The 27,091-nt window shown below is 47.3% G+C and overlaps 2 protein-coding genes, 1 long non-coding RNA gene and 1 other non-coding gene across 5 annotated transcripts in view; 2 read left to right on the top strand and 2 right to left on the bottom strand.

Annotated features, from left to right (window-relative positions):
• The first annotated feature begins 116 nt into the window (after positions 1-116).
• Positions 117-13,564, top strand: ZSWIM7 (zinc finger SWIM-type containing 7). Of its 2 annotated transcripts, XM_081805660.1 has the most exons (5): positions 117-288; positions 2,424-2,445; positions 4,153-4,255; positions 8,556-8,660; positions 9,974-11,315. In XM_081805660.1, exons 1-5 carry the CDS (start codon positions 198-200, stop codon positions 10,097-10,099), a joined length of 447 nt encoding a protein of 148 aa, XP_081661786.1. In that variant the 5' UTR covers positions 117-197; the 3' UTR covers positions 10,100-11,315. The 2 variants fall into 2 exon arrangements, with proteins under 2 accessions (XP_081661786.1, XP_081661787.1); XM_081805661.1 differs by lacking the exons at positions 117-288; positions 2,424-2,445; positions 4,153-4,255 and adding an exon at positions 6,065-6,332 and having other exon boundaries at positions 9,974-13,564.
• LOC145717415 (uncharacterized) lies at positions 5,983-8,567 on the bottom strand. Its single transcript, XR_014140612.1, has 3 exons — positions 7,013-8,567; positions 6,186-6,674; positions 5,983-6,107 (listed from the first exon to the last, which is right to left on the bottom strand). It is a non-coding gene; the product is annotated as an uncharacterized LOC145717415 (long non-coding RNA).
• The window catches only part of ADORA2B (adenosine A2b receptor), a 21,544-nt gene continuing 5,771 nt past the window's right edge, over positions 11,319-27,091 (bottom strand). The window contains exon 2 of the mRNA XM_081805658.1: positions 11,319-12,727. Within this exon, the coding sequence (XP_081661784.1) occupies positions 12,064-12,727 (664 nt within the window). The 3' untranslated portion in view covers positions 11,319-12,063. The remainder of the gene's footprint in view (positions 12,728-27,091) is intronic.
• On the top strand, positions 23,344-23,477 carry LOC115944123 (small nucleolar RNA SNORA18). Its single transcript, XR_004078700.1, has one exon. It is a non-coding gene; the product is annotated as a small nucleolar RNA SNORA18 (small nucleolar RNA).

The following is a 27,091-nucleotide window of genomic DNA, read 5'->3' as shown; positions in this document are numbered from 1 at the left end:
CCCAGCGCCGAGCGCCCACCGGATTGGTCGGGCCGCGAGGTGGGAGGAGGCGTCGTCGTGGCCGCCCGCATGCGCGTGACGCGCGCTGACGTCACTTCGCCTCGCCCCGCCCCCAACCGGCGGCGGGAATTCTCCCTAGAGCCGTCGGAGCGTCGCACCTGCGGGGCTTTCGGAGGAGGCTGAAGGCGTGGGACGCCATGGCCTTCGCCTTGCCCGGAGTCACGTTGCCCGCTGTCGTCGAGGAGCTCCTGAGCGAGATGGCCGCGGCGGTGCAGGAGAACGCGCGAAGTACGGGCCGGAGGGCGTGCGTAGCTGCGCTGTGGGCGGTGGACCTGGCCCGGCCGGGCAGGGAGGCGAGAGGCGGAGCCTGAGGGGCGCCGGGTTGGGGGCGCTGCCCCCGCGCTCTTCGTCCTGGTTTCTCCAAGCTTTTATCCCCTGTGGTTCTATTCCCAAACCCCAGTTCTTAAGAAAAAAAAAAAAAGAAGGAAAAGGAAAGCCCGATTTGTTTAGGGAGCAGCGTGGTGGTTCCCTGCAGGCCGGCGGGGCAGCAGGGACAGAAGTGCTGGGCGCTGCCACGAAACCCCTGAGAAGGGACCTCGGGCCAGGAGGGCAGAAGGCACGGGAGCTTGCGCGCACGTACGGGGAGGTGACGTTCTTAATTATTATTAAGCTTGCTTGCGGTCTTTTTCTTCCCCCTCAAAATCCTAATTCTAAAATTAATCCTCGTGCACACTGTGTGCATCAGATAAATATTTTAGAACCCGAAAACCAAATGCATACGCAGTGACTGGAGTAAATAGGGATATCGTGAAAGTAACTGTTACTTCTCTGACCAGCAGAGGATGCTCGGTGACTGTGTTTACCAAAAATCACCCAGGTGATCTCAAGATGTGCCCAGGGCATTAAAGATGATAATTCTAATCAGAATGCATTGACCAATTGGAACTACTCAACCAGTGTAAAAAACGGCCACTTAATAGCAGTGCACAGCTCAAAATTGCCGCTGCTTTTTCACTTGGACGGCTTTTGTTTTAAAAGGACTGCACTTTGAAAGGGTTTATCTTAAGTTACTGTATTTATCCATACTGACGTAAGCATGGTATGTATGTTTAAAAAATTAGGCCAGGCAGGTATTCAAATATGTTGGGATCCCCAAAAGGATGGGGAAAAAAAAAATCTGCTAGCTCAAACACTGGTTGCCAAAAGTGGGCTCTGTCTGAATTAATCCATATACTGTGACCACTGCCATTGATTCGTGTTTATTTCCAGCAGAACCGTTTCCTGCTATTTTAAAATATGTGTTCTACATAGTAATGCACTATTCCTGATCTCTGTGCTTCAATGATAATATTTTTAGATCAAGATTCTGAGTTTACACTTGTGTGATGATGTGATATCTAATCACAGCTGGGCCACGTAGGAAGCTGTGGTTGCTTCTCCTTTCCTGCATAACTTTTTGTTTTCCCTGGAATTACAACTGTTGTGGTTGTGTTTTTTTAGTTTTCTATGTATGTATCCCTAATTCAACCTCAAACTCTTCACCAGTGTTCTAAATCTCTACTCCATATGTTCAGATGAGTGAGATGTTGTCTCAGTTTTATTCTTCCATGGAAATCTCTCCTAGAGCCTAGACTTGCTCTAATACGGACTCACTGCTCTCCTAGCTATTTCCTGAGATCTTCCTTCACCATTATTATCTTAGGAATTTCCTTTGCCTGTGTTGAGCGGTATGTTTATCTATAATTTCCTTTTTCTGGGTTTACTATCTTATTTTATAGAGCACACATTCTCCAGTAGCTTCCTGAAGAAGAGTATGTGAGGTATACTTTTTGAAGCTTTACATGTCTAAAAAGTTTTTTCTAACCTCACCCTTAAATGATAGCTTGGCTAGGTATTGAATTATACGTTGGAAATAGTATTTCTTCAGACATCCGAAAGCCTTATTCCACTACCATCTATCTCCTTAAACTTACTTTAAAAGACTCTATTATTTTAACCCCCCCTGCTTCATCCCCATCTCCAAAGCAATCTGGTGCCATCAGTTTCTGAGGGTTGTAGGGGTAAGAGGGTACTGGATTTTGGAGTACAAATGAGGTTATTGCTTGGCTATCTCCATTGCTAGCTTAGGATTCAGTTTCCTCAGGTCTTGTAAATTATTTTCCAGTGTATCTTAGCTGTTGTTTCTCCCTGTCCTTTCATCCTGGGGAATTTATGCTTTTTAAAATAATCCTTTTATTATTGTTTAGTGGAGTATTTGGAAGGAGTAAAATCAGATGCATAGACTTAATTTACCATCTTACACAAAAATCTTCTTGGTTAAAGTCTTCTGAAGATTTTGTCTATGGCAAAAATCTTTAAAAAAAGATTTTGTCTATGGCCACTGGTTTAACATGATTAACTTTCTTCCCATTTGTGTTTTACAGTTCCTGATGAGCATCTGTCATCGTAAGTATATATCCTGTTGTAATTGGGTCTTTTTTTTTTTTTTAACCATTAATGTGTCTTTTTTAAAGATTTTATTTATTTAGAGAGCTGGGGGAGGGGCAGAGAGAGAGGGAAAGAGAGAATCCCAAGTAGACTCCACACTGGGTGTAGAGCCTGACACAGGACTGGATCCCACCACCCTGAGATCATGACCTGAGCCAAAATCAGGAGTTGGATGCTTAACCGACTGAGCCACCCGGCACCTCAACCATTAATGTGTTTTAAAAGCCAGATCCTTTCAACAGCTCTTGGTTTTTAAAAATACTCTTACTAAACTAAGAACAGTGTTTTCTTGACATGATTGTTAAAAATCTGTCCAAAGCCAATACCATTCTTGACAGTACAAGGTATTCTTGTGTTGTCCTATTTGCCACTTTTGTTTAACATTGTTCTAGTGGGGCGCGCCTGGGTGGCTCAGTCAGCTGAGCGTCTGCCTTCAGCTTGGGGCCTTGATCTCAGGGTCCTGGCTTCCTGCTCACTGGGGAGTCTGCTTCTCCCTCTGCCTCTACTCATGCTCTCTCAAATAAATAAATAAATAAAATCTTTAAAAAAAATGTTCTTGGAAAAAAGAGAAAACATGAAAAGCATCAACAATCATACCACCCAGTGATAATCACTGTTACAGTTTGGTTTATTGCCTTCTTTTTTTTTTTTTATTAAATATTTTATCTTGAGATATTGTGGGTTTTCTTAAAAAATTTTTAACATGATTGAGAGTTTCTAAATACCTAATTATGTGCCCAGCCTTTCTCACTTATCATAAGAATTTTCCCACATACCAGATTTTTTTCTGATCTATCATTTAAAGGTGGATAGCCTTTATTACTAATACAGAAAGTACAAATAAGTACCCATCAGGTGGTAAACATGAAAATCTCTGATAATATTGGTATTGGTTAGGATATGGGGAAAACAGGACTCTTATACAGTGCTGGTGGGACTGTGGTTTCCACTGTGGAAGGCTATTGACAATGCCTATTAAAGTTGAAAAATGTACACATCCTAAGGCTCAGCAATTCTACGTATGTAGCCAGGAAGAATTCTCATGTGCATTAAGGGACACGTACGGGGATAAGTGAGTATTCTTTATAATGTAAAATAGAGACAATCAGATTGCCTATCAGGGTACCTAAAAAATAAAATGTATGTACATTTTATGTATGTATGTATGTAATAAAATGTTAGTCAAAAAATAAATTAAAAAATACATATATCAACATGCATCATTTTCAAAAGCACATTAAATAGAAAAAACCAAGTTGCCAAAAAAACCTACAATGTATCTTTTTAGGTTCTAAAACTTAGGAAACAAGAGCATACGTATGTATGTATATGTGTGTGTATGCGTGTGTGCTATATATACATGTTCAGTGTACTTTGTCTAATATAAAAACATTAACAGGAAGGAAACCAAATGCATGCAGTTGCCTCAGGGATGAAAGAAAGTTGGGAAGAACAGGAAGCACTATGATATGTAAAGAGGGCTTTTTCTGGAAATATGTTAACATTCTGGAGGGGGGGGAGTTGATTACATGGGGTTTTGCTGTATTATCTTTTTTTCCAAATTAAAATGAATTTTTAAAAAAAGTGCCAGTGGTGATCCTCTGGGTTAAGTTCCTGAGGTGACTGAAAGCAGGCAGTCTAATCTGAAGCCTCTCTGTTTCCCAGGCTGAAGTTCATCTTCGGCTCATCAGCCATCCAGGCCTTGGACCTCGTGGACCGACAGTCCATCACCTTAATCTCATCGCCCAGTGGGAGGCGTGTTTACCAGGTAGAAATCTAGAGGTGGGGATGATCTCAACAAGGAACCCCCTTAGGACAAAATGTTTTCGTGAGTCCCAATATTTCCTGGGCTACTGAAAAGCAAATGACCCAACTTCATAAAATCAGTGTGTTAGTAATTAAAATAAGTCAAATAAGACCTCTTAACCCTACCTAGTAGCAATGTATAGAACCAGCAATGATGTGGAGAGGCTGTTTTCTCAAGTCTAATGGCGTATAGTTGATTTTTGCTTCCCTGTGTTTGATAACAAGCACTTTCCCCCAAAAAACTGTGTTGACACTTTCACCTTGTTCATTATCTCTTGCCTACAAACAAAAGCCAAAATGCATTTTGAGGTCCTTCTGCATGCTCAGATTCATCTATCAGAAGTGATCTTTCAAAACTGTTGTCAGGAAGTATTTGTTAAGGGTCAGACTATGCTGAAGGCAGGTTGTCTACTTGGACTTTAGTTTTGCCTTCTAGAATTTAAGATACGTAGATCTGTAAAGTAATAGCCTCTTATCAGACTCTGAAAGATTCAGATTTCCATGTGTTGATAATTCCCACAAAAGCCCAACCAGGTATTTATCTTGCAGGAAACTGAGATGCAGAAACGTAAACTCACATCTGGCAGTTAGGATTTCTAACTGCTGTCCCACACTGCCTCTCTATAAACAGTGGGCCACACTGCAACCCATTCCCACTCCCCCGCACCCCAATGTAGCTATATGAGACAAGGGTAAGTGCCATGGGATTGAGGGAGGGGAATCTTGTGAATGAAATAAAAATACTGGCAATGTTCTCCCAAAATTTTGAGTCTGGGGGCACCTGGGTGGCTCAGTCGGTAGAGGGCATGACTCCTGATCTCGAGGCCCAAGTTGGATGTAGAGATTACTTGAAAATAAAATCTTAAAAAATAATAAGATTTCCTTAAAAAATGTGTGTATGTGTGTATCTGTCTTGGAAGGAGTAAAGAAGCCATCAGCTCTAGTATGTAATCTAGGTCTTGCTGAAGACCAGGAAGGGGGATGTTTTTCAGCATTTGAATTCTGGTTTATTTATGATGACCATCTCAGAGCTGAGACCATGTCAATTAATTTCTAGTGAGGGAGCAAAGCCTACTATTGTATTTACTTAAAAGAAGCTACCTATCAGAATTTTGTCAGGGCACACTTAACAGATTAATAATCAAAGCTATTAAATGATGTTGTACCTGACGAGGTGTTTCCATTTTACTTCTTAGTGTTTTTATTTGGCGTTTCTATGTAGCTAAAATACCCGGAACAAGACGGGCCTTTGAGTTTTTCCCACATCTTTTAGTTTCAGATTTTTTGTCTCCATTCCAGTGTTAGCATGACACTTGACATGTACGAACAGACTTCAAACTGCCCTCCAATTCTAAGATCTAGTCATTAGTTAAAATCTTAAAAGATTTTGTTGGAAATATTTCAATTCTTGTTGACTTTTTGTTTCTCCCAAGATTGCCACTTGTTTAACTTTCATGATTCCCATCCTGTATTATATTACATTGCTTTATTCGTCATAAAAATGCAAACTTCCTAGTACTGTGACTTCCAACTTGGACTTTGAATTAAATGAGGCTGTAGAAATCTTACATACACCCTCAGATTAACCTTACTGGTCTCATTGTATACTACTGTAGTCCAAATTTGGCTTAAGTCAGAGGTTCTCTGAGATGATAAAAGTTGAGTCAGACACTGTCTGATACTCCACTGGTCATCTTTCCATAGGTCAGCCTTCTGATACTGTTACTGTCTTCCAGGGACAATGGTGATTACTCCAAAGTCATCACTGTGCTGTCGTCACCCAAGTCGCTTTTCTGTAAACTTTTTGGGTTCACCTAGAAAGAGGGATGCATCAGTCAGGAGAGGCTAAGCCATGCTGTGGCAGCAATGACCCCCGAATGTCAAAGACTTACAAAGTTTTATGTCTCATTCATGCTTCACATCCATCCAGAGTCTATTACTACTCTACTCCGGGACATCTTCATTCAGGGATCCCAGCTGGCATAGCAGCCTTTCTCTGGAATATTGTGGATCTCACAGCAGAGAGAAAAGAGGATGTGGTCTGTACCGATCTGTAATGTTTCTGCTCGGCTACTCACATTTTCCTGGCTAAAGCAGCTCACATAGCCAGCCAGTAGTTAATAGGGCAGGAATGTATAATCTTTCAGAGGCACCGAGCACAGGGAACAATAAATAATACAGTTGAGCACTGTGATGGCTCCTGGGAGGCTGGCAGCAACCATAAAATAAAACTGTGCTTGCGAGTGGATGACCATCCAGGTGGGTCACTCTCCTTAGTACCCAACCGGAACCACAGACTTCCTCTGAGGGAGGCTCATACGAGTCTACTCATGGGGCTGCGTTTCCTCTTTCCCAGATGTTTCTTTTTTAAAAGCTCTCTCCTGGGGATAAACATTGCAGACTGTGAGTGGGAAAAGTGGGGGCAGTTCCTGGGGGGCGGGGGGGTGTCATTTTTCCACTGAAGGCTGAAGCCACTGACTTAGAGGATCCCTGAGGTCAATTTCCAGTGGTAATCATTTCTAACTCAGATTTTTGCCTGATTATTGGGTTCATTAGTCATCCGATGGCTGGATAAGGAAGAAGCAAATTCACAATTTACTATCTCTTGACAGTATTTACTGCCTCAGGCGGTTGAACATTGTACTTTTAGTCTTGGCCAGCCCCTGACAGGATCAGGCAAGGGAGCCTCTGTAGAAACTCTTCCTCCTCCTTAAGTCACCTGGCATTGATTCAGCGTAGTCCAGAGTCTTCTCATGGATTGGGGACCCACAAAAAGAAGGAACAGGAGAACGATTCAAGTCAGTGTAGAATTCCAGAGGCTTATGCCTGCTTAAATTTAAATCTAGAGAGAAGAGGTAGAGGAAAGGAAGAAATCTTAACGTTTTATTCATTGGTAATGGTTTGGAGACCCAAGAATCGTTCACGTCACTGCTGGATATTGGGTTTTTCCCAGGATTAAGTGGAAGACAGTCTGCTTTCAGACTGTTGTCAGTTTGACAAACAAGCACAACGCCGGAACACTGCTCTTTTGTTGCGGCCTTCCCTGTTGCTTCATTTTTTTTTTTTATGATTTTATTTATTTGACAGAGAGACAGCGAGAGAGGGAACACGAACAGGGGGAGTGGGAGAGGGAGAAGCAGACCCCCCCACTGAGCAGGGAGCCCGATGCGGGGCTCGATCCCAGGACCCTGGGATCATGACCTGAGCCGAAGGCAGACGCTTAAGACTGAGCCACCCAGGCGCCCCTGTTGCTTCATTCTTTGTTGGGGAGAAAGACAGAAGAATCTCAGGAGTGCTGACTTTTTTTTTTTTTTTAAGTCTGGCCTTTTCATTTCAGTTGCCATCTCAGAGCCTAAAACTAATTTGAAAGCCCTGTGGCAAATTCCTAAGTGGCAGGTCATGGTAAAATGCCCCTCAAGATGTTTCTACTTCCTTGGATACTGATTTTACACTCCTGGTTTGGAAATTAAAGCCAGGAATGAAGCCCCAGACATTTTTGGTTTGGGGTGCTTGGCGGTAGAGAGACGTCAACAAGTGATTTCTCTGACAAGTTTGTCCATTCATGCCACAGACACATCAGAATTTCCCTGTACGCCTGTCTCCTTTTTGTCCCCCAACTACCAACAAGGCGATTTGTTCCTGGACTAGGCCTCTTAACCAGCCCCTCAAGTATCTATATCCTTCTTCCATCCTGCTGGATGAATAGGCAGCTCCAGGCGTGCCTCATTCAGAGACCTGCACCCTGTGCAGCTGAGTCATGCCTCAGCAAGATTCTTTGCTTTATTTATTCTCCCTGCTCTCAAATGTTTTTTAAGAGCCCTTTCCTTCTTCTGAAGACCCGTCTTCCTACCTCACTGCTTGACTCTTTACCTGTGTTCACACTTTAAGTGTGTGGTGGAAGCTTTAGAAATGCACACACCCATTGTGAAACACCAAAGGTTAAGAAACCCCACGATAAGTGTGTCCGAGGAGACCTTTCCCCTCCACCTCTTTCTAGGCAGCCCATGGAGTGGGCTCTCTAAATTGCTAGGGGGAGGATGGTTTAGCTAGTCTGAAAGTCCAGTTTCCTTGTATGAAGCCCTCGAGGGCAGAGCCCCGAGGAGGAGGGGAGAGTCTGCACTTTTGGGTCACATGTTACTGCAGTTCTTCCCAGTGCGATTTGCAGGGCAACTCTGAATCCTCGGATGGATAAATTCAAGGGAAGGAGGCTGTTTTCCAGCACGCCTTTCGAAGTCTGATCTCATCTCTCCTTTTCTTTCTAGGTACTGGGAAGTTCTGGTAAAACATACACATGCCTGGCTTCTTGTCATTACTGTTCCTGTCCTGCCTTTGCCTTCTCGGTGCTGCGGAAGAGTGACAGCCTCCTGGTGAGCACAAGGGAGGCTCTTCCCACTCTAGTCAGATTAGCAAATTCTTGGCCCTTACCGCGTGGCGTAAGCGTTATACAAAATGGGAATTTTTACTGTATGTCGAAACAAATAGTTTACTGTCCTTGATTGCAGTTAGTCATCTCTTTTGGGTTTACCCTCCCAAAATGCAGTGTCATTTTTAGATCTATATCCATTACCCGATTTTTTATTTATTTTTTATTTTATTTAAAAGGTCACTGATGAAGCCTTATGGAGGGCAACAAAGTAATCTCGAAATGATTTTTCGAGTTGGCTCTGGGGAATTAGAGGGCCCAGTAAAAATATGAGCTAAACTGATTGTTGGCAACTTTGCAGATCCCCTACTCCAGCTATGAGGTGTTTCTTCCCACTGCCCGTAAGACAGCCTGGCATTAGCCATGCCAGCCTTGAACGTGGGGCAGGAGAGCACAGGGAGACTTTTGCCCATTTCACGGGCGCCCAGAGCATCAAGCAGGAGCAAGCCATACTCCCATAACTCCTTATTTCAGATGAGAAAGCACTACCCACCCGAGAGCAGGTAGCTATTTTATAAGACTTGCCAAGGAAAATTACAGTACCCGCTCCATTCTTCCTCTCATACTGTTAACTTGGTAAACATCTTGGGAACGGGGGTGGCTGGTTGGATATCTCGTTGTTAAAAGACCACCTTCACAGCTGACGTGTCATGAGTGTGTTTTACCTGTGAAATGACAGGATTAAACTTCGGGCCCCTTCAGTATCTAAAGCTGAGCATGTTCTGGGACAGAAGGTCCAGCATGTCCCCAGAGGTGTGTACGGGCCTCTATGGGAGGGTTCTGCGACCCACCCGTGGGACAGCACGGCAGTTAAGGGAGCAGCCCGCAGACTCAGCGCGTGGGTAAAATGGGGACAAGACCTGTCCTCGGGTAGCCGACAGATTTCAGTGAGATCATCTGTGAGAAGCACTGAGCAACATGGTAGGTCAAGGAATGTCCGCCATCGCTGTGAAGGGTGTTCTGAAGGCTGGAGGAAAGCAGAGCTGAAGACGAAAATGAGGGGCCTGTCTTGGTTTGCACGGTGGGTTATAAACCCTGTGTCAGCTGGGTCTAAATGGCTTCCCAAAACAGGCAAAGTAAAACTTTCTTCATCCCCTCGGATTTCTAGAAAGAATACATCGGGTCATCTTCAACTGCGGTTTTTAGGCAGTGAGTCCATAACGTGTGCGCCCCACTCCTTTCCTAGTAAATGTAGCAAGAGGTCTTGGTCAGCTTCAGCCCTGCCCATCTCTAACGGGTTTGTGTTTTGTGTTCCAGTGCAAGCATCTCTTGGCAGTTTATCTTAGTCAGGTAATGAGAACCTGTCGGCAGCTGAAGGTCTCTGACAAGCAACTGACTGACATATTATTGGTGAAGAAGAAACAAGAAGCGCAAAAGGTATAGACTGAGCATCGTTCTCTTTCAAGATAGAGAAGTCCCACCCAGAAAAACATTTAACCTACCAAGGTTCACCTGGAGGAGAGGTGAAATAGATCTTCTGGAGACTTCTCGTCAACTATCCTTTTCCCTCCAGGACAAGAGACTGTGAGTTGCAAGCCAGGATGTTCGTATACTTTGAAGGTCTACAGTTTCTCCTGAAAAATCTGAGCCAGCCTCTGAGCCCCATGGGTCAGTTTCCTGGATGAATCAAGCATTTGACCCAAAGCCTAGTACCGTGTCCTGTGCGCCGTTAGATTTTTTTTTTTAAGATTTTATTTATTTATTTGAAAGAGAGCACAAGCAGGGTGGAGGGGCAGAAGGAGAAGCAGACTCCCTGCCGAGCAGGGAGCCCGACGTGGGACTTGACCTCAGGACCCCGGGATCACGACCTGAGCTGAAGGCAGACACTTAACCCACTGAGCCACCCAGGTGCCCAGTTAGATTCTTAAGTTACTGAAGTACTAGTAATTTTTAAGAGGTTGGAATAGTAGACGAAACTGGTCAGATGAAGTTTAGATGAGTAAGTGTGACTTCCTTTCCTGGGATCCAGGAGGTTCCCTGCAGCAACAGAAGATCAGCGAGCGCAGAGATGTGGCTGAAGAGCAGCCAGCATAGAAAGACCTCGGGGTTCTCGCCTCAGTGAGCTGCAGCCAGTCTGTGGAGCTGGTGCCAGGAAAGCTCACACAGGCTGCAGCGTTAGAAAGGTGGTGTCGAAAACAAGGAAAGAGCGGTGGTCATGCCCTGCGTGCACTGCGGGGCTTTATAACAAGCCAAAGGAAGGAAAATGAGCCTGCGTGCAGCCCAGGAGAACTTCTTAGTAAGTAAAGCTGCTCACAGCCAGAGTAGGAGCCTGGAGGGCCGGGAATGCTCTGGCGCCACCAGGGCTCATAAATCTGCAGTGTCCTCACGGGGATACTGCAGAAGGCAATGCAGCAGCGAACAAACAGATGAAACAGATTTTACAGCCCGGGCAACGCCCAGCCCCGGGCCCCTGGAAACCTGCGGCCCAGCGCGTGAACATGGTTCAGGGCGCCGGTGGCACCGTGGTCCCTGCTGGGCAGAGCCTTTTGTTGCCACAGATAAAACCTGTCAAGACTCGACTCCTTGGGAAACTTGAGCTGGGTATAAACTTCTCTTTTTAAGCAATCTTCAGAATAAAGAACAGAATGTGGATGCAGCACCCTAAGCTTGTGAAATTTTATTTTTATTTCACATAATAGATGTACATGGTTGTACGATTTTTACTTATTCAGATTTTCACACTTGGGCCCCAGCAGCGTGGCCAGACTTCAGCATGGTAGAGGACTACACTTGACTATCTGACTGTCGAAGGGGCAGATGCAGTCTGGCAGAGAGGGATTCCATCTCTCCGGTTTCTTCCACTAGTACATGGAAAAGAATGTTACCAAAGAAGGATATTCTACTTACAAACTTACAAGAGTAGCATTTCCCCAAATAAATATAGCAGTTTGTTGACTGAAGAATTACACTTAATTTTCCTGGTCACCTTCCTAGGAACAAGCATCTATTTTTAGTACGTTCAACTTTTATTCTTTCACTGCCTCTAAGTTAAAAACAAAACAAAACATTTGTATTATAATAGTTCACAGTGTTTCACAGTAAAATAGTTTCATTTTCTACCATGAAAAGAGGCAGACTCTTAAAAAAACAAAACAGTCTTTTACAATCCATTCAGGCCATCGCCATCATCCACACAGAGCAGCCAGAAAGAGCCAGAAAGACTTTGTGAACCTTTGGAGCCGACTAATAACATGTGCATATTAGCTGGGTATGTGGTCACTCGAGAGGGAGCCCATGCGCTGACACGACGTAGCTGTAACAACAGCAATCAGCCAGTCCCGTCCCGTCCCGTCCCGTCCCTGTGCTGATTGTGAACGTGTGCCTTCTTGAAGAGGCCGGGCCCTCGGTCATAGGCCCACATCAAGGGCAGGCTGTGCCCCTGCCTGCCCGTTCCCGCTCTTGAGGACACCTGTCTGGCAGAGGACATACCTGGAGATGATTTTGTGAAAAGTATAGCGGAAGTCTTGGTTCCGATAGGCATAGACAACGGGATTGACCACCGAGTTGGCATGTGACAGGAGAATGGCCGTGTTCATTGCCCACTTGGGCTTATTCTTTGCCCGGGCTGGCTGAAAGAGACTGACACAGTTGATGGCATGTAGTGGCAGCCAGCAGAGAGCAAAAATGCCAACGATCATGGCCAGGGACTTGGCGGCGTGGATCTCCCGCTGGATGATGGTCCTGGAGTGGTCCATCAGCTCCATGTGCTGAAGCTGCCTGCAGGCCACCATGAAGATCTTGATGTAGATCACCAGCATGATGAGCAGCGGGGGCAGGACGCACCCAAAGAAGTTGAAATACACCATGTAGCTCATGGGGACCACGTTCTCAAACAGACACTTCACGAGGCAACAGCTTCTGTTGGTGGCTCCATCCCAGGGTTCCGTGCAGTTGGTGGCACTGTCCTTACTGTTCCAGCCCAGGAACGGGGTCAGTCCAATGCCAAAGGCGAGGACCCAGAGGGCAGCAATGACTCTTCTCGCTCGAGTCCCAGTGACCAAACTCTTATACCTGTCCAAAAGAACATCATCTGTTACCGTCAGCGTGCAGAACTCTGTAACCGGAGTCCGAGACCCCACCTCTGCTTTGGTTCCGTGGCCTTTACCCCAACAATCTTTAGGGTTCACCCTCAGGGGGTACCATGGCCTTTTACCCTCAACGTGAAGACATGCAAATAGGTAGGAACACCTTTGCTCCAACAAGCTCAGTAAGAGTTTCATTCTTGACTTACTAGCGCAGCTCTGTTGAGTGACAAATCATGGTCAGTGAGAACAAGGGGAGAAGTCTTAGAGGGTGCTTTCTAATTATCCACATCCCGATCTGTGAGTCTAGGTCTTCTGTAAGGCACTGTTCTAGGCGGTGCGCCTCACCAGTGAACAGAACACCCAAGATCCCTGCTTTGAAAGAACTTACATTGTAGTAGGGGGAGACCGATGATCCTAAACAACAAACATGTTAGTAAATTATATGGTGTGTTAACAGGAGAGGTGTAGTATGAAAAAAGAAAAAGCGGAGTAAGGAAGATCGGGACTGGCAGGGACTGGAGTTTTCAAGAGGTCAAAGGAGGTTTGACCTCCATTGATTCGGTGAGACTTGAACAAAAGCCTGAGGAAGTGAGGCTTGGAGCCCCCAGGACCCCAGCAGCACTGCCTGGCGGCTCTGGGCAAGAATCCTTCTGGCCTCCCACAAATACACGAGAGGTCTGTCTCAGACCGTAAGAACAGTCACCTCTGGAAACTGCTGGAGAACAAGACTTCTGGCAACATCCCTCTCTCTGCTAGCAGCAAAGCTGACAAAAACAGGGAAATACTGTAGCAAATATTAAATTAGTAGTTCTAAAACTTGAAATCTTGTTTAAAACTGCTAGAAATCGTAACGCAAATGTCTAAATTTAGACATTTTGCCATAAACTAGCCCATATATGGTTTACGTAGCAAAGCTATCAGGCTTGCTATTCACAGTTGGTCCATAATATGTATTCAATGTCAGGTATTGAGGAAATGAGAAAAAAATCTTAACCTCTGGGAAGAAAACTGGGAAATAACTGGATACACATTACCTTAAGACCTGTCTCTGGAAAGTGTCCAGTTTCCCCGGCCTGCAGTAGAAAGCCTGTCCTCAGCCCGCCCCACCTACCCCGTGCTGGGCAACCCCCCCCGCCCCCGGCCACCTCATGCTGCTTTCGACATGGGATAAAACACCTGTTCCTGTTTCAAGGGTCACCTCCGTTCCTGATCACCTCTCAGGCTGAGGTGGCCACTCCCACTCTCTGGCCCCAGACACACACCTGGCATAGAGCTTATTTATCTAATATGTGTGTTTTCCCCTCAACTAGAATGTCAACCTCTTAAGGACTGGCACTTTGTCCTTTCTGTGTTGGTGTCCCAGGGCCCGGCACATATATAGTAGGTTCTTAATGATATGGCCATTATGAATGCATTCCTTATTTGTTACCTGATTTGTTATCAAACGGCTTTAAAAGAAGATTCTACTTATTAGGAATACCTAATGCTACAGGTCTGGAGGCAGGGGAACTGGTACAGTTTGCTGAGGAAGTTAACAGAGATCTTGCCTCGTAAGTGACAGTGATCCCTAATCTTTTCTCCTCCCTCTGAGGGCAACTCTCTGCAATGGGCAGCACGATCGTGGGGCCTTTACTACAAATGACCTGCTGGGCTCCGTTGCTCACTGAATTTTCCTTGGCCAATAAATCCATCTATTTCTAGGGGTGCCTGGGTGGCTCAGTCATTAAGCGACTGCCTTCGGCTCAGGTCATGATCCTGGAGTCCCGGGATCGAGTCCCGCATCAGGCTCTCCGCTCAGCGGGGAGTCTGCTTCTCCCTCTGACCCTCCCCCCTCTCATGCACTCTCTCTCTGTCATTCTGTCTCCCTCTCAAATGAATAAAATCTTAAAAAAAAAAAAAAAAGAATCCATCTATTTCTAAATCCTTTCTGCTTCCCTCCTCATTCAGGAATCTACAGCCATTCCTTAAAAAAAAAAAATGTTATTCCTGTCCATTACCCCACCAGAGAATGCAGTCGCTCCCTGCAGAATAACCAGGCAGCCTCCCTACAAGCCAGGCACTTAGAATCACAGGAATTTAGATCTATGAGGCCACTTCCTCAGAAGCCTGCCCTTTCTCTTTTGTTGTTCACAGGATTCAACTGTATTTAATTGAGTACAGTTGAATACAGGCCAGTCCAGGGCCGGGATGAACTGTATTTGGGGTAAGCAAATTCTCTGGTACGGAGCGGTCTGGAGTGGATACATGAGGTGGTTTCGGCCAATGAGACAAAAGGAAGTCTGCTAGGGTACTTCCAGGAAAGATTTTACTTTTTTTTTTTTTTTTTTTTTTTAAGATTTTATTTATTTATTTGACAGCGAGAGAGGGAACACAGGCAGGGGGGAGTGGGAGAAGGAGAAGCAGGCCCCCTGCTGAGCAGGGAGCCCGATGCAGGGCTCGATCCCAGGACCCTGGGATCATGACCTGAGCCGAAGGCAGACGCTTAACGACTGAGCCACCCAGGCGCCCCGAAAAATTTTACTTCTTGATAAAAGGAGAGAGACCCATGAGGAGGGCTCTTCCCCCTCGCCCATCCCTTTTTGCTTTTGATGCTCCTATGGGAGGCCGTGATGCCTAAAGCTGCAGCAACCATCTTGTGACCATGAGGGGCTAGCCTGGAGACAAAGCAATGGCAAAGCAGAAGGAAGGAAAGAGCCCGGGTCTTTCACGACCTCTCTGAACCACTGCACCAACCCTAGAACCATCATGGCTCCACATTCGAGTTCAAGAAATCATTAAATGTCTTGATTGCTTAAGCCACTGTTAACCAGCAGCCAAAAGCATACAAACTGGAAGGGACTTTTCTCTCTTCTAATCAAAACTCTCTTATTTCACAAATGAGGGAACAGAGATACAAAGTCTTTGAGTAACAAAAGCAATAAAAGAACTAGAGACCAAAGCTAGGTCAGGACTCTCAACCTGTGTGCCTTGTACCACATTATGCTGGGGCTTATTTTACTTGACTTTTTTTTTTTTTTTTAAGATTTTATTTATTTATTTTGACAGAGAGATAGACAGAAGAGCACAGCAGAGGGAGTGGCAGAGGGAGAGGGAGAAGCAGGCTCTGCACTGCGCAGGGAACCCGATGTGGGACTCGATCCCAGGACCCTGAGATCATGACCTGAGCCGAAGGCAGACGCCCAACCATCTGAGCCACTCAGGCGCCCTTGACTTTTTTTTTTTTTTTAAAGCAACATTAGACACTGTACATGGAGGGATCACAGGGGGTAGCTTCCCACCAGAGCTCAGAACAACAACCGGAATCCACCTACATCTGAACTCAAAACTGCTGGATCCTGCATGTGTGAAAAACTACTTTTATGCTCAACTGACTTGGATAAAGCAGATGAATCCATCAGGGGCGCAGCTGCTCACCACTTTGTGAACCCCCCCAAATACAGCTTTTTTCCCCATTGGTTCATTATTTCATTCAGAGCTCTTCCTTCGGACCAGGCCCTCTGTTAATCACTGGAAACATAATCACAGCCCTCCTGGGTTGTAAAGCTAACGAGAGAGAAAGTAAACAAGTTGGGCGCCTGGGTGGCTCAGTCGTTAAGCGTCTGCCTTCGGCTCAGGTCATGATCCCAGGGTCCTGGGATCGAGTCCTGCATCGGGCTCCCTGCTCAGCAGGAAGCCTGCTTCTCCCTCTCCCACTCCCCCTGCTTGTGTTCCCTCTCTCTCTGTCTCTCTCCCTCTGTTGAAAAATAAATAAAACCTTAAAAAAAAAAAAAGAAACAAGTAAACACACAAACGTGTCATTACAAATCAGAATGAGTTTGGCCACACCAAAATGAATAGGATGCAGGTAAGAGAAAAACAGGAAGACTTTGGACAGAGGATGCTGGAAAAGGCCCCTTAAGCAAAGCTAGGTTCAGAAGGAGTAAAAAATTACAAGAGTGAGGGCTCCTGGGTGGCTCAGTCGTTAAGCGTCTGCCTTCGGCTCAGGTCATGATCCTGGGGTCCTGGGATCGAGCCCCGCATCGGGCTCCCTGCTCCGCGGGAAGCCTGCTTCTCCCTCTCCCCCTCCCCCTGCTTGTGTTCCCTTTCTCGCTGTGTCTCTGTCAAATAAATAAAATCTTAAAAAATTAGAAGAGTGGAGAGGAGAGCATTCTAGTCAGAACAGCATGGTAAGGCTTTCAGACAGGAAAGGATTGTACTTTCCTAAAGAAGCAAAAGGAACTGAGTGACCTAAGACGAGGCAGGGGCCAGCTCATAGGCCATGGGAAGGAATCTAAATTTTGATATTCCAAGTGTAGTGGGAAACTGTTGAAGGCTTATTTTAAGCAAGGGAATGGTGCTGATTTATGTTTTGTAAAGCCCACGGTATGGAGACTGAATTTTAGGGAAGAAGAAAAGCAGATCAATTAGGAAACTCTTTTGGTGGTGCATTCAAGAGAAACTGTTGACGTGGACCAGGGGGACAGCAAAGATGGTGCCGACAGATCTGCCCTTTGGAGGGAGAACCAACAGGTCTTGAAAACAGGTTGGATGTAGGAAGATGAAAAATTGCGGATGATTCCTAGGACTTTTCCCCTCCCATGCACTGATGTTTTTTAATTCGTTACACGGAAACAGTATCAAGGGGATTAAGAGCAAGAGAATGCTGAATGTTAGTATCCTGAGGAAAACGATCCCGAGAGAGAGAGAAGACGTACAAAAAAGGCCAGACTATTAAAGCGGCTGAGAATCTGAGGAGGTTGGAGGATGTGGGTCCAGGGCTCGTGTGGAGGGACATGCCGCTGAGGCAGAAGGAAGGAGGAGGACAAGGCCAGGGCAGGAGGGGGAGGGCCCGGTGGCTAGAAGACCTTTGAGAGCTGTGGTCACCTCAGCCACGGAAGAAAAGCCATCCCCCGAGGGAGCGGGGAGGCCGAGGTGTCTCAGCGAGGGCAAGAGGGAGCTTGCTAGAACTATGTGGTGGGATGCCTGCCTCTGTGGTTCTGACAGTGCGGCAGCCCCTGTTGAGGATGAGGTGCAGGCCGACCCGTGCAAGTGCGAGGCCGAGGAAGAGTGAGAAAGACAGGAGCTCAGACCAGGGTGCGGACGCTTGGGCTGGGTGGCAGGTGCGGCGGGCGCGCACAAGGGCGGCAGGGGGTGGGGGCTGCGTGTCCGGACAACGGGAACATCAAAGGTGCGTGTCTTTTGCGGGAGGGAACGGGACACGACTCTGGAAAGGAGAGTGGAGAGAACCAAGAGGAAGCGCTAAAATACTCGGCTAAAGAGGAGACTAAATCCGCATCTCCATTTTCATCTTTAATGTGCCAAGAGTACTTGAAACTTTAAAGGAGAAAAAAAAGAAAAGTTCATCATTCCTTTCTTCATCTAAAACAAGGTTTCCTCCCTCATTTCCTCCTAACTGGTAGATCGTTTCCCACTCTGGCTTGAACCACATGATCGAAGTCCTGGGGCCTGGCGCCTGCAGACCCGCTCCCCCCAGCCGTGACACTGGGCCCGCGCCGCCGACGCACCTCCTCCAGGCGGCCTTCCCGTCGCGCTCAGACCGTGCCTCTCAGGTCACAGCTGGGCTCGCTCCAGTTTACAGACGTGGAAACCGAGGCTCAGAGGGCTTACGTTATTGGCCTGCTGCCCCGAACTGCAGTCAGGACACAAACTCCATCTAACGTGACTCCAGTTTGGCCACAAGTAGTCCTTTCCCTGCTCGGGACCAGATGGCTCCTCTCCCCAGTCCCGGCTCCCGCCTCCGCCGGTCACTGAGCCACAGGCCCACCTCGGGGGCAGCGCTTTGCTTTCCTCCCCGCACACATCTGCCCTTGCCGGAGCTGCTCGCTGGCTCCAGGGACCTCCCCTCCGGAGCTGGCCACGAGGGAATGGAGGGCTTGAAGCAAGAGGCCCCCACTACTTTCTTGGTAAGCAGTCCTTAAAAGGCAGCGCAGAGACTTCCTTTACTCTACTGGAGGAACAGCCAGACCCACAGGAGAAGCATGGGCTCCAAAGACAAAAACGTTTACGCGGGCACTCCAGCTCCGTAAAGGCACACGGTGTCCACGAGACCCATGCCCGGGCCCAGGCCCCGATGGGAGATAGTCGGGGATGCTAGAGAAAGCAGGCAGGTGTCCCCGCACCAAGCAGGATGCTACCAGGGATGACCCCTGGGCTCCCTGGCGTCTCACGAAGGCTCTAGTAACCTCCTGCCCTGTCCTCTCACCTCCTCCTTGCAGCCGTTGTGGCCCCGTCCCTTTCCAGAATGCCTGTCTCCTTCCCTGGCCCCACCTCCGGCCTGCGGATTCCGTGCTTTCCTCCCTCTACACCAGCGGCTCCCACAACATCCTCCTGCGCGCGCACGCGTGTGTGTCCCCAAAACATTCCCGAAAGGCAGGGGTCAAGTTTTTCCCCTCCATCTGCCCCTATGCCAGTCTCTGCCCGGCTGTGGGGGGGCACCGAGCATGACGGTGAGGCTGAGGAAGCCGGACATAGGTCCCCAACGTAGGAGGTGTCAATAAAATGTAGAGATGACTAAAGGAAGCATAAGCAGCTTTATTATCCCAAACAAGCACAAGCGATTCTCTCCCACACAAAAGGGGTGTTCTGGGAAAGTCCTGGCTCTGCTGCTCTCTGCTGGACACGGGGCTGGGCTGTGACCCACCCGTTCTCCCTCGAAGGGGCTCATTAGCTAAGGAGATTGACAGAAAAACGGTCACAAGGAGGGACTCAACAAAGGGAACAGTGTGGACACTGAGGTTACATAAGGCAAAGCGGAATCGCCAAGTTCCGCACAACAAGGGCTGGCCTATTTCTGGGGCAGGGTCTCCTTCCTCCCAGGCTCTGCCACCCCCCGCTCAGGCCAGGCCGCCTTCTTGGCCTTAGAAATCAGGATTCCCAGCTCCCGGGTGCTCTGAGATCAACATATGCCCTTGGGTGGCTGCCCTGGTGGAGGGGATGGGGGGAGGGAGGGCTGCACTCTGGCGGCGGAGAAATGGGGACAAAAGCGGCTGCAGAACCCACCCCCATGGCTGCCGGGGCTTTTAACAGAGAGAAAAGGTGTTCAAAGCACTTTATGGACGCACAGCTCTAGGGAGATGTGTGTGGAGTCCTGTCGCATTGTATTCCTAATACAAACATTTCTGCTTTAAAGCATGTGAATATACATTTTAGGAAAACTTCATGTTCCCTAAAAGTGCCCACAAATGATAACAGGATGTATATCGAAATTGGGTTAGGACAGACCCCCTCAAAACCTATAAAATGTCTTAACTAGAACACTAACGACTCGGAGCACCCGAGCAAGCAGCTCGGCGGGGCTGGAGGCTGCCACAGTGAATATTAAAAATGCACTCAAAACATCTAGTGGAAATTCTGGCAAAACCTGAATTAGAGCAAGGCTGGGAAGTGCCAGGACGAGGCGGATGAAAGAGCTGTCCAGAGCCAGGGGGCTGTAATTAAGCAGGGCACGGTGGGCCAGGCTGGGAGACGGCTTTCGGAAGAAGCCGGCCCAGATGGGTTTTTTCTTCCTCCCTGTTCCCCTTTGGGCTCCTGCGCCACAGCCGTTGAACAGAGGGCTTTTTCCTTTCCTGCTGATAGCTACTCCCACGATCCCAAGCCCTTCCACCGGGGCCAAACCATGGATGAACCAAAGCAGTCTGCAGGGGACCAGCATGCTCCCCCTCTCCACCCATGACACGTGCACGAGCTCACATTACAGAAGTTCACAGGGAAGCAGACCAGTGTGTCCTGAAGTGCTGCGCCGTGCTCCCCAGGGACCCCCCGAACCCCACGGCGCCCCTTCCCCAAACCTCCCACATAACCATATTTTGTGTCTCCTTCCACCGAAGCACGCGCTCCTTAATGGCAAGACTCCATCTCGCTCACTGCTGAATCCGAAGCACCAACCGTGGGCTGGGCACACAAGTGCTGAACGGGAGCCTGAATTTACAAGAGAACAGGACTCTGGTCTTAATCACACAGTCGTGTGTAACGGCCACTCGGTAGCTCTAAGCGAAACAAGGCAGGGGGCATGGGAACGTGTCTGGCTTGAGCTTCAGCCTATAGTTCACAAGAAGCGATCTGCAGAAAAGGGACGTCTTTGTGCTGAGTAGCTGCTTCAGATTTCTCATGGAACCAAACGAAAAGGGTCTGTGAATGGGTGTCATGGGGGCGCCTGGGTGGCTCAGTCGTTAAGCGTCTGCCTTCGGCTCAGGTCATGATCCCAGGGTCCTGGGATCGAGCCCCGCATGGGGCTCCCTGCTCGGCAGGAAGCCTGCTTCTCCCTCTCCCACTCCCCCTGCTTGTGTTCCCTTTCTCGCTGTGTCTCTCTCTGTCAAATAAATAAAATTTTGTAAAAAAAAAGTTTTTTTTAAATTAAAAAAAGTTGTCATGGACAGAAAAACAGAGAATTTGAATGGCACTGTCTCTATTAAAGAAAGAGACTACACAGCCACAAAGCTTCCCAAGAAGGACACTTAAGACCAGGATGACTTCAAAAAAAAAAAAAGACCAGGATGACTTCACTAATGAATTCTATCAAACTTTTGAGAAACACATAAAATCATTCGTTCGCAAAAAGAGTAGACACCATTTGGTTCTACGTACATGTATTTCAAGTCTAGGAGCGGGAAGGTCTCTCGGTGACCATTTGTGGTAAATGCACAGAGGGCTCTCTGCCTTGTCCCCACCGTCTGTGATGGTCCTAGCTCTAGTGTGGGGGGCAGCCCGACATAAGGACAGCACCTGCCTACGTGCCTGGTGACAGCTGTGGTCACCAGAGCCTACCTTCAGGCCAAGTGCTTCCAAGGAGGCCAGGACCCTCAGCTACTCCAGCTCCTGGCGGCGGGGGTTCTCATCCACTCTAACAGGTTCGGACTTGGCTAAATCCCAGCGGCCGACCTGGCAGGGGCCTGAGCTGGGCCCACTGCTGCATGTACAGATAGCTGGACAGGATGCCACTTGTCCTTTGCAGTCACCCGAGAACGATGGAGGAAGAATGCAGGTGGCTGAAAAGAAAGCCGTCAGCACTCCCCACCAGCCTCCTACGGCTAGGAGACAGTCCACCGTGGTCTGACGGTGATTCAACCCACTGAGATTGAAGATGGGGACGAGGACCGGGTCTCCCAGAGTTCACCTTGGAGGCTGTTTTTTTGGTGAGTCTCACATTTTGGTTTTCATGTATCGGGGGGGACTCGGGGACAGCCCGCGGTTTGCTGGGCTCCAGACTCTGATTTTCAAATGAAGTAAGAGCCGCTAAGAGAAAGGGCCCCTGCCTGAAACCAAACCAGAGAATAAAAAGATACCTTGTCTTCTCCCCCATAAAGTACTCTCCCACACTGCTGCCATCAGGAGGCACGTAATATCGATATGTCCCATTACTGATGATGTTAGCTTGGATCACCTGGTTACCATGGTTTCTGCCAGGTTTCTCCACTGTAACGATTTTTCCCTTTGGATTTAGCAGATATCTTGGAAAAGGTACTTTGAGACTACATATCTTGCTCCTCATCAGACTTTCACCAATGAGTTTTAGCACCTATCGATGATTCTTGCCTGAACGAGTTATTACTATGATAGTTGCCAAATGATGATTCGCTTAACTCAAGCATTCCTACTCATTAATGAGATGGCATTCTCCTGTAAGCAAGAGTTCTTCCAACTCATTATTTAAAAAAGGGAAAATCTCCTAGTTCTTTCACTGTGAGGGCCTAGCAGAAAGGATGCTCCGGGGGTAATGAACACACTGACCCAAATCTTGGTTTCTAAATACCATTCTCCACTGAAAGGAAACAGCGCTCCTTGGAGAAATGGCTGATTCCAAAGCCGGAAAACACAACGTGAGCTTGCAAAACCTTCCTGTGACAGAAAGTAAGGAAGTGCTCAAAAAATTGATGGGAACACTTCTCGAAGTGAACTTGAGTGGGCTCCCACTGGCTCATTCTGGGCATCAAAATGAGAAACACACACAGATTAGAACACATTGAATGAAAATAAAACCCCATAAGTCCATTCTGATATTTAAAAAAATAATTTTTAAGGAGTAGCAGGGAGAAGGTAAAACTCTTTTTTATGAAGAAAGCCAAGTGATCAAGATGGAAGGAATGAAAAGAAAGAAAACTGCCATTTTACATGGTAATAACTGACTCAGGCAAGAGTCATCGGCGGGGAAAACATACCCTTCCAGTGCCTGAGCGCTGGCAGACACAGCTGTAACCAAGTGATCAGAATAAGACCCCAACAATGGGACACAAAGAGATGGCACGCCTTCTCACGTGATGGATCCAAACGGACATAACATCAGGTAGAGAGTATTTGTCCAGGGAGAGAGCTGGGACCTTATCCTAAGGCGCTGGGAGTATTAGGTAAAGGAAGGAGGGGCAATCGGGTTTTTGTTTTAGAAAGACCGCTGTCTTGTAACGAATGGGCTAGGAGGGCAAGCTCGGATGCGGAGAGACCAGATGTGAGACTAGATGGGACCAAAGAGAAGTGACTGGGGAAGGATATAAGAAACCCAAATTGGAAAAAAAAAAAAAAAGTAACTGAGAGGACCTGTTCTGTAACATCTTTCAATAAAGCTTTAAAGTTCTCTATGTTAAATAAATAAACAAATAAATAAATAAAGCAGCTGAGGTTTATCCTGATGGGGTTTTTTCTGTAGACCTACTACATCGTTGGGAACGCCTCATACAGAACACGTGTGGTTTCCTTTATTCACAGAACTGTGTGTTAGATCCGTGGGAAAGAACTACAGGACATGATCGTCTAAAACTATGAAAGACCTAACAGTCACATTTTTTAAACCTCAGGCATTGGCCAATTCCTGCAATCTGCAATTCTAGAGTGTGACAGTCTAGGGGGTGTCTGAAGTTGAGAAGCAGGCAGATCCATCTACTCTGACCCTAAACGTGGCCCTAAAGTAAAGAAAGTGGATCCCAAAGATTACAGGTGGGGAATTTCTGAAATATGTCCATATTCAAGTAGAGATCAAAGACGCCCAAGTGAAAGAATTGTGGACTGACAGTGACAACCATGGATTGAACAAAAATTTTATTTATTTATTTAGAGAGTGAGCATGCATGTGCAAGCAGGGGGAGGGGCAGAGGGAGGGGGAGAGAGAGAGAGAGAACCTCAAGAAGGTTCCACGCTTGGGGCAGAGCCTGACCTGAGCCAAAATCAAGAGTCAGACACTTAACCCACTGAGCCACCCAGGTGCCCCAAAAGTTCTTTTCAAAAGGACTATTTTAAAGATTATGATTCTGACTTTGGAGGAACTTAGGTGATTGGCAGTGGAAAGAATCATATATAAAATTCCTTAAATAAAAATTTATTGACTTAAAAATATTTTTTATAGGAAATCTTTTCCTTTAGTTTTTTTTTTAATATTTTATTTATTTATCTGAGAGAGAGAGAGCACGCATGAGCAGGGGGAGGGGCAGAGGGAGAAGCAGACTCTTCATTGAGCTGGGAGCCCAGGACTCTGGGATCATGACCTGAGCCGAAGGCAGGTGCTTAACCGACTGAGCCACCCGGGTGCCCACCCCTCCAAAACGTTTTTAATTTAAAAAAAAAAAGCAGATTTGACAGTGGTATTGAAATCAGCATTGGAAATCGAGAGGTCATCTACAGAAAGCCGCTCTGGGACGTCTGTGGGTGGTAGGATTGCAGCAAAACAGTCAGTAAACCAAGAAGGTGAGGCTCAGAGAGGGGCGAGGAACCTGAGTACGTTTAGTGAGGGAAAGAGCCTGCAGAGGAAAGAGGCTGCCATGCAAGAGGCTGGGGAAATGAGCAGTGCTGGAGCCCCACACAACTGGAGGAGGTGGCTCCAGAGCCAGCGTGGAAGGACCACCCGGCCCAAACTCCCCAAGCTGCAAGCTCAACCACCTACCGTATCACTTGGCCATAACCTGTGCGCTTCCCCGAAGGCCCCATGTGTGGGAGGACGGGGTCACTCTGGACTCCTCCCTTCCCCGTCATGCCCAACATCCAACCAAGTCAGCAAGTCCTCTGGAACCTGTTCCCAAAGATCCCGTCTTCTAGCCCCAAGATTCTCAGTGTGTGGAGTCAGTAGAGATCTACGCACAATCACATAGGCTGACCACATAGTTCACACCCTGAGTCCACCCTGCCTGGCCCGACCCGCCACGTCTCTGGTCCTTGTTCGCGGACTATGGTCGGAGGGCCCATACTTGGTCCTTAGGATTCTTTCCTGTCCTGGTCTCTTGGCGATGAGGCTTCACCTGTGACCCCTCTCTGCCTCAAACTCTGCCAGACCTCTTGGCTGGCTTCAGACACCAACCATCCCCAGTGCAGAAGTCCCGAACTTATGCATCTCGACTATCTCTAGGCTTCGCCTCCATCTCCACGGCCCCTGCCCTGGTCACGCTTTCTTCCTTCACACCTACAGGACAGCTGGGCAACCTTACCCAATCTTGTCGCCTCCCATCCATCCCCCTTGCTGTCCGCCAGAGTGCCCGTTCTATAATGCAAACCTGACCACATCAAACTCCTGATGAAATTCCTACACTGGCCTTCCAGGTCCCACTTAGTTATCACTTCTCAGAAAAATCCCATTTAAATGACAGTAGAGAAACAGAGAAGGAAAATAACTCATAACCATCCTAAAAGTAGAAGTGGAGGGTGATAGCAGCAAACCAGAGATTTTAAGGAGTTTCCAGAAACCAGAGGGCACGCAGGATCATCAGGATGGGGAAGGGCCCTACATCAGAAACAGGGAGGGCCAGGAAGAGAAGCTCCAGTCCAGTAGCCAGCAGGTGCCAGAATGGGATTTAGAGGAGAAATGGAAATCAAGGGAAAGACTGCCTGTGCACCAGCTTTGTGGGCTGTCTCACTCTTCCGTTCATTGTCCCCCCATCTCCCATGGAGCATGGACCCCCTTCACCCTCCACCCTCTCCCCAAGCTGCAGCATGAGACCTCGCGATGCAAGAGGGGATGGGAGGAAGTTCTGATTACATACACTTTGTGCCACGTGAAGGAGTCTGAACCATGCGAATCCAAAAAAGGTTTTTTCAAAACCGACTCAAAATTGTTAACCTCAAATCAAAAGTAAAAATATGAATGCTAACATTCAAAAAAACTATAGAGAAACTAGGGACGGAAAGTCAAGGAATTCTTCCAGAGGAGAATAAAAAGCTAAAGTGTTGGAAACTCATATATAAGAGAACTTTTAGGAGACAAAGATCAGGGGTGCCCAGGTGGCCTGGTCGGTTAAGCGTCTGCCTTCGACTCATGAGGGTTATGATCCCAGGGTTCTGGGATCGAGCCCCACATCGGGCTCCCTGCTCAGCATGGAGTCTGCTTCTCCCTCTCCCTCTGCCGCTCCCCCTGCTTGTGCTCTCTCTCTCTCTGTCAAATAAATAAATAAATAAATCTTAAAAAAAAAAAAAAAAAGAGGGGCGCCTGGGTGGCTCAGTCGTTAAGCGTCTGCCTTCAGCTCAGGTCATGATCTCAGGGTCCTGGGATTGAGCCCCGCATCAGGCTCCCTGCTCAGCATGGAGTCTGCTTCTCCTTCTCCCTCTGCCGGTCCCCCTGCTTGTGCTCTCTCTCTCTGTCAAATAAATACATAAATAAATAAATCTTAAAAAAAAGAGAGACAAAGATCAGTCAAGGAGGGGAAGTCTCCACCCATCGATTACAACTCCCAGAAGGAAAGAACAGAGAAAGGGGAGATAAGAATATGATCAAGAATGTTCTATAGTTTTCTCAGTACAGATCCTTTGCCTCTTTGGTTGAGTTTGTTGAGGAAGACACAAAGAAATGGAAAAACGGGGGCACCTGGGTGGCTCAGTCATTGGGCGTCTGCCTTCATCTCAGGTCATGATCCCAGCGTCCTGGGGTCGAGCCCCGCATCGGGCTCCCTGCTTGGCAGGAAGCCTGCTTCTCCCTCTCCCACTCTCCCTGCTTGTGTTCCCTCTCTCGCTGTGTCTCTCTCTGTCAAATAATTAAATAAAATCTTTAAAAAAAAAAAATGGGCAGAAGACATTAACAGACATTTCTGCAAAGAAGACATTTAATGCCCAACAGACACATGAAAAAATGCTCAACATCGCTCAGCATCAGGGAAATACAAATCAAAAACCTCAATGAGATACCACCTCACACCAGTCAGAATGGCTAAAATTAACAAGTCAGGAAATGACAGATGTTGGCGGGGCTGCAGAGAAAGGGGAACCCTCCTACACTGTTGGTGGGAATGCAAGCTGGTGCAGCCACTCTGGAAAACAGTATGGAGGTTCCTCAAAAAGTTGAAAATAGAGCTACCATATGATCCAGCAATTGCACTACTGGGTATTTACCCCAAAGATACAAAAGTAGGGATCCGAAAGGGTACGTGCACCCCGATGTTTATAGCAG

This window comes from Leptonychotes weddellii, chromosome 15 (assembly GCF_054177405.1).
Source record: "Leptonychotes weddellii isolate Sample4059 chromosome 15, ASM5417740v2, whole genome shotgun sequence".
Lineage (NCBI taxonomy): Eukaryota > Metazoa > Chordata > Mammalia > Carnivora > Phocidae > Leptonychotes > Leptonychotes weddellii.
The sequence above is the reverse complement of the archived record's forward strand: the minus strand, read 5'-3'. Positions and strand labels throughout refer to the sequence as shown.

What these genes read in the sequence shown, in the direction of transcription:
- ZSWIM7 (XM_081805660.1), top strand. Translation starts at nt 198, where the DNA reads ATGGCCTTCGCCTTGCCCGGAGTCACGTTGCCCGCTGTCGTCGAGGAG. An exon ending in GTGGGAGGCGTGTTTACCAG is followed by an intron (nt 4,256 to 8,555) that starts GTAGAAATCTAG and finishes TTTTCTTTCTAG; the next exon opens with GTACTGGGAAGTTCTGGTAA. An exon ending in GGAAGAGTGACAGCCTCCTG is followed by an intron (nt 8,661 to 9,973) that starts GTGAGCACAAGG and finishes TTTGTGTTCCAG; the next exon opens with TGCAAGCATCTCTTGGCAGT.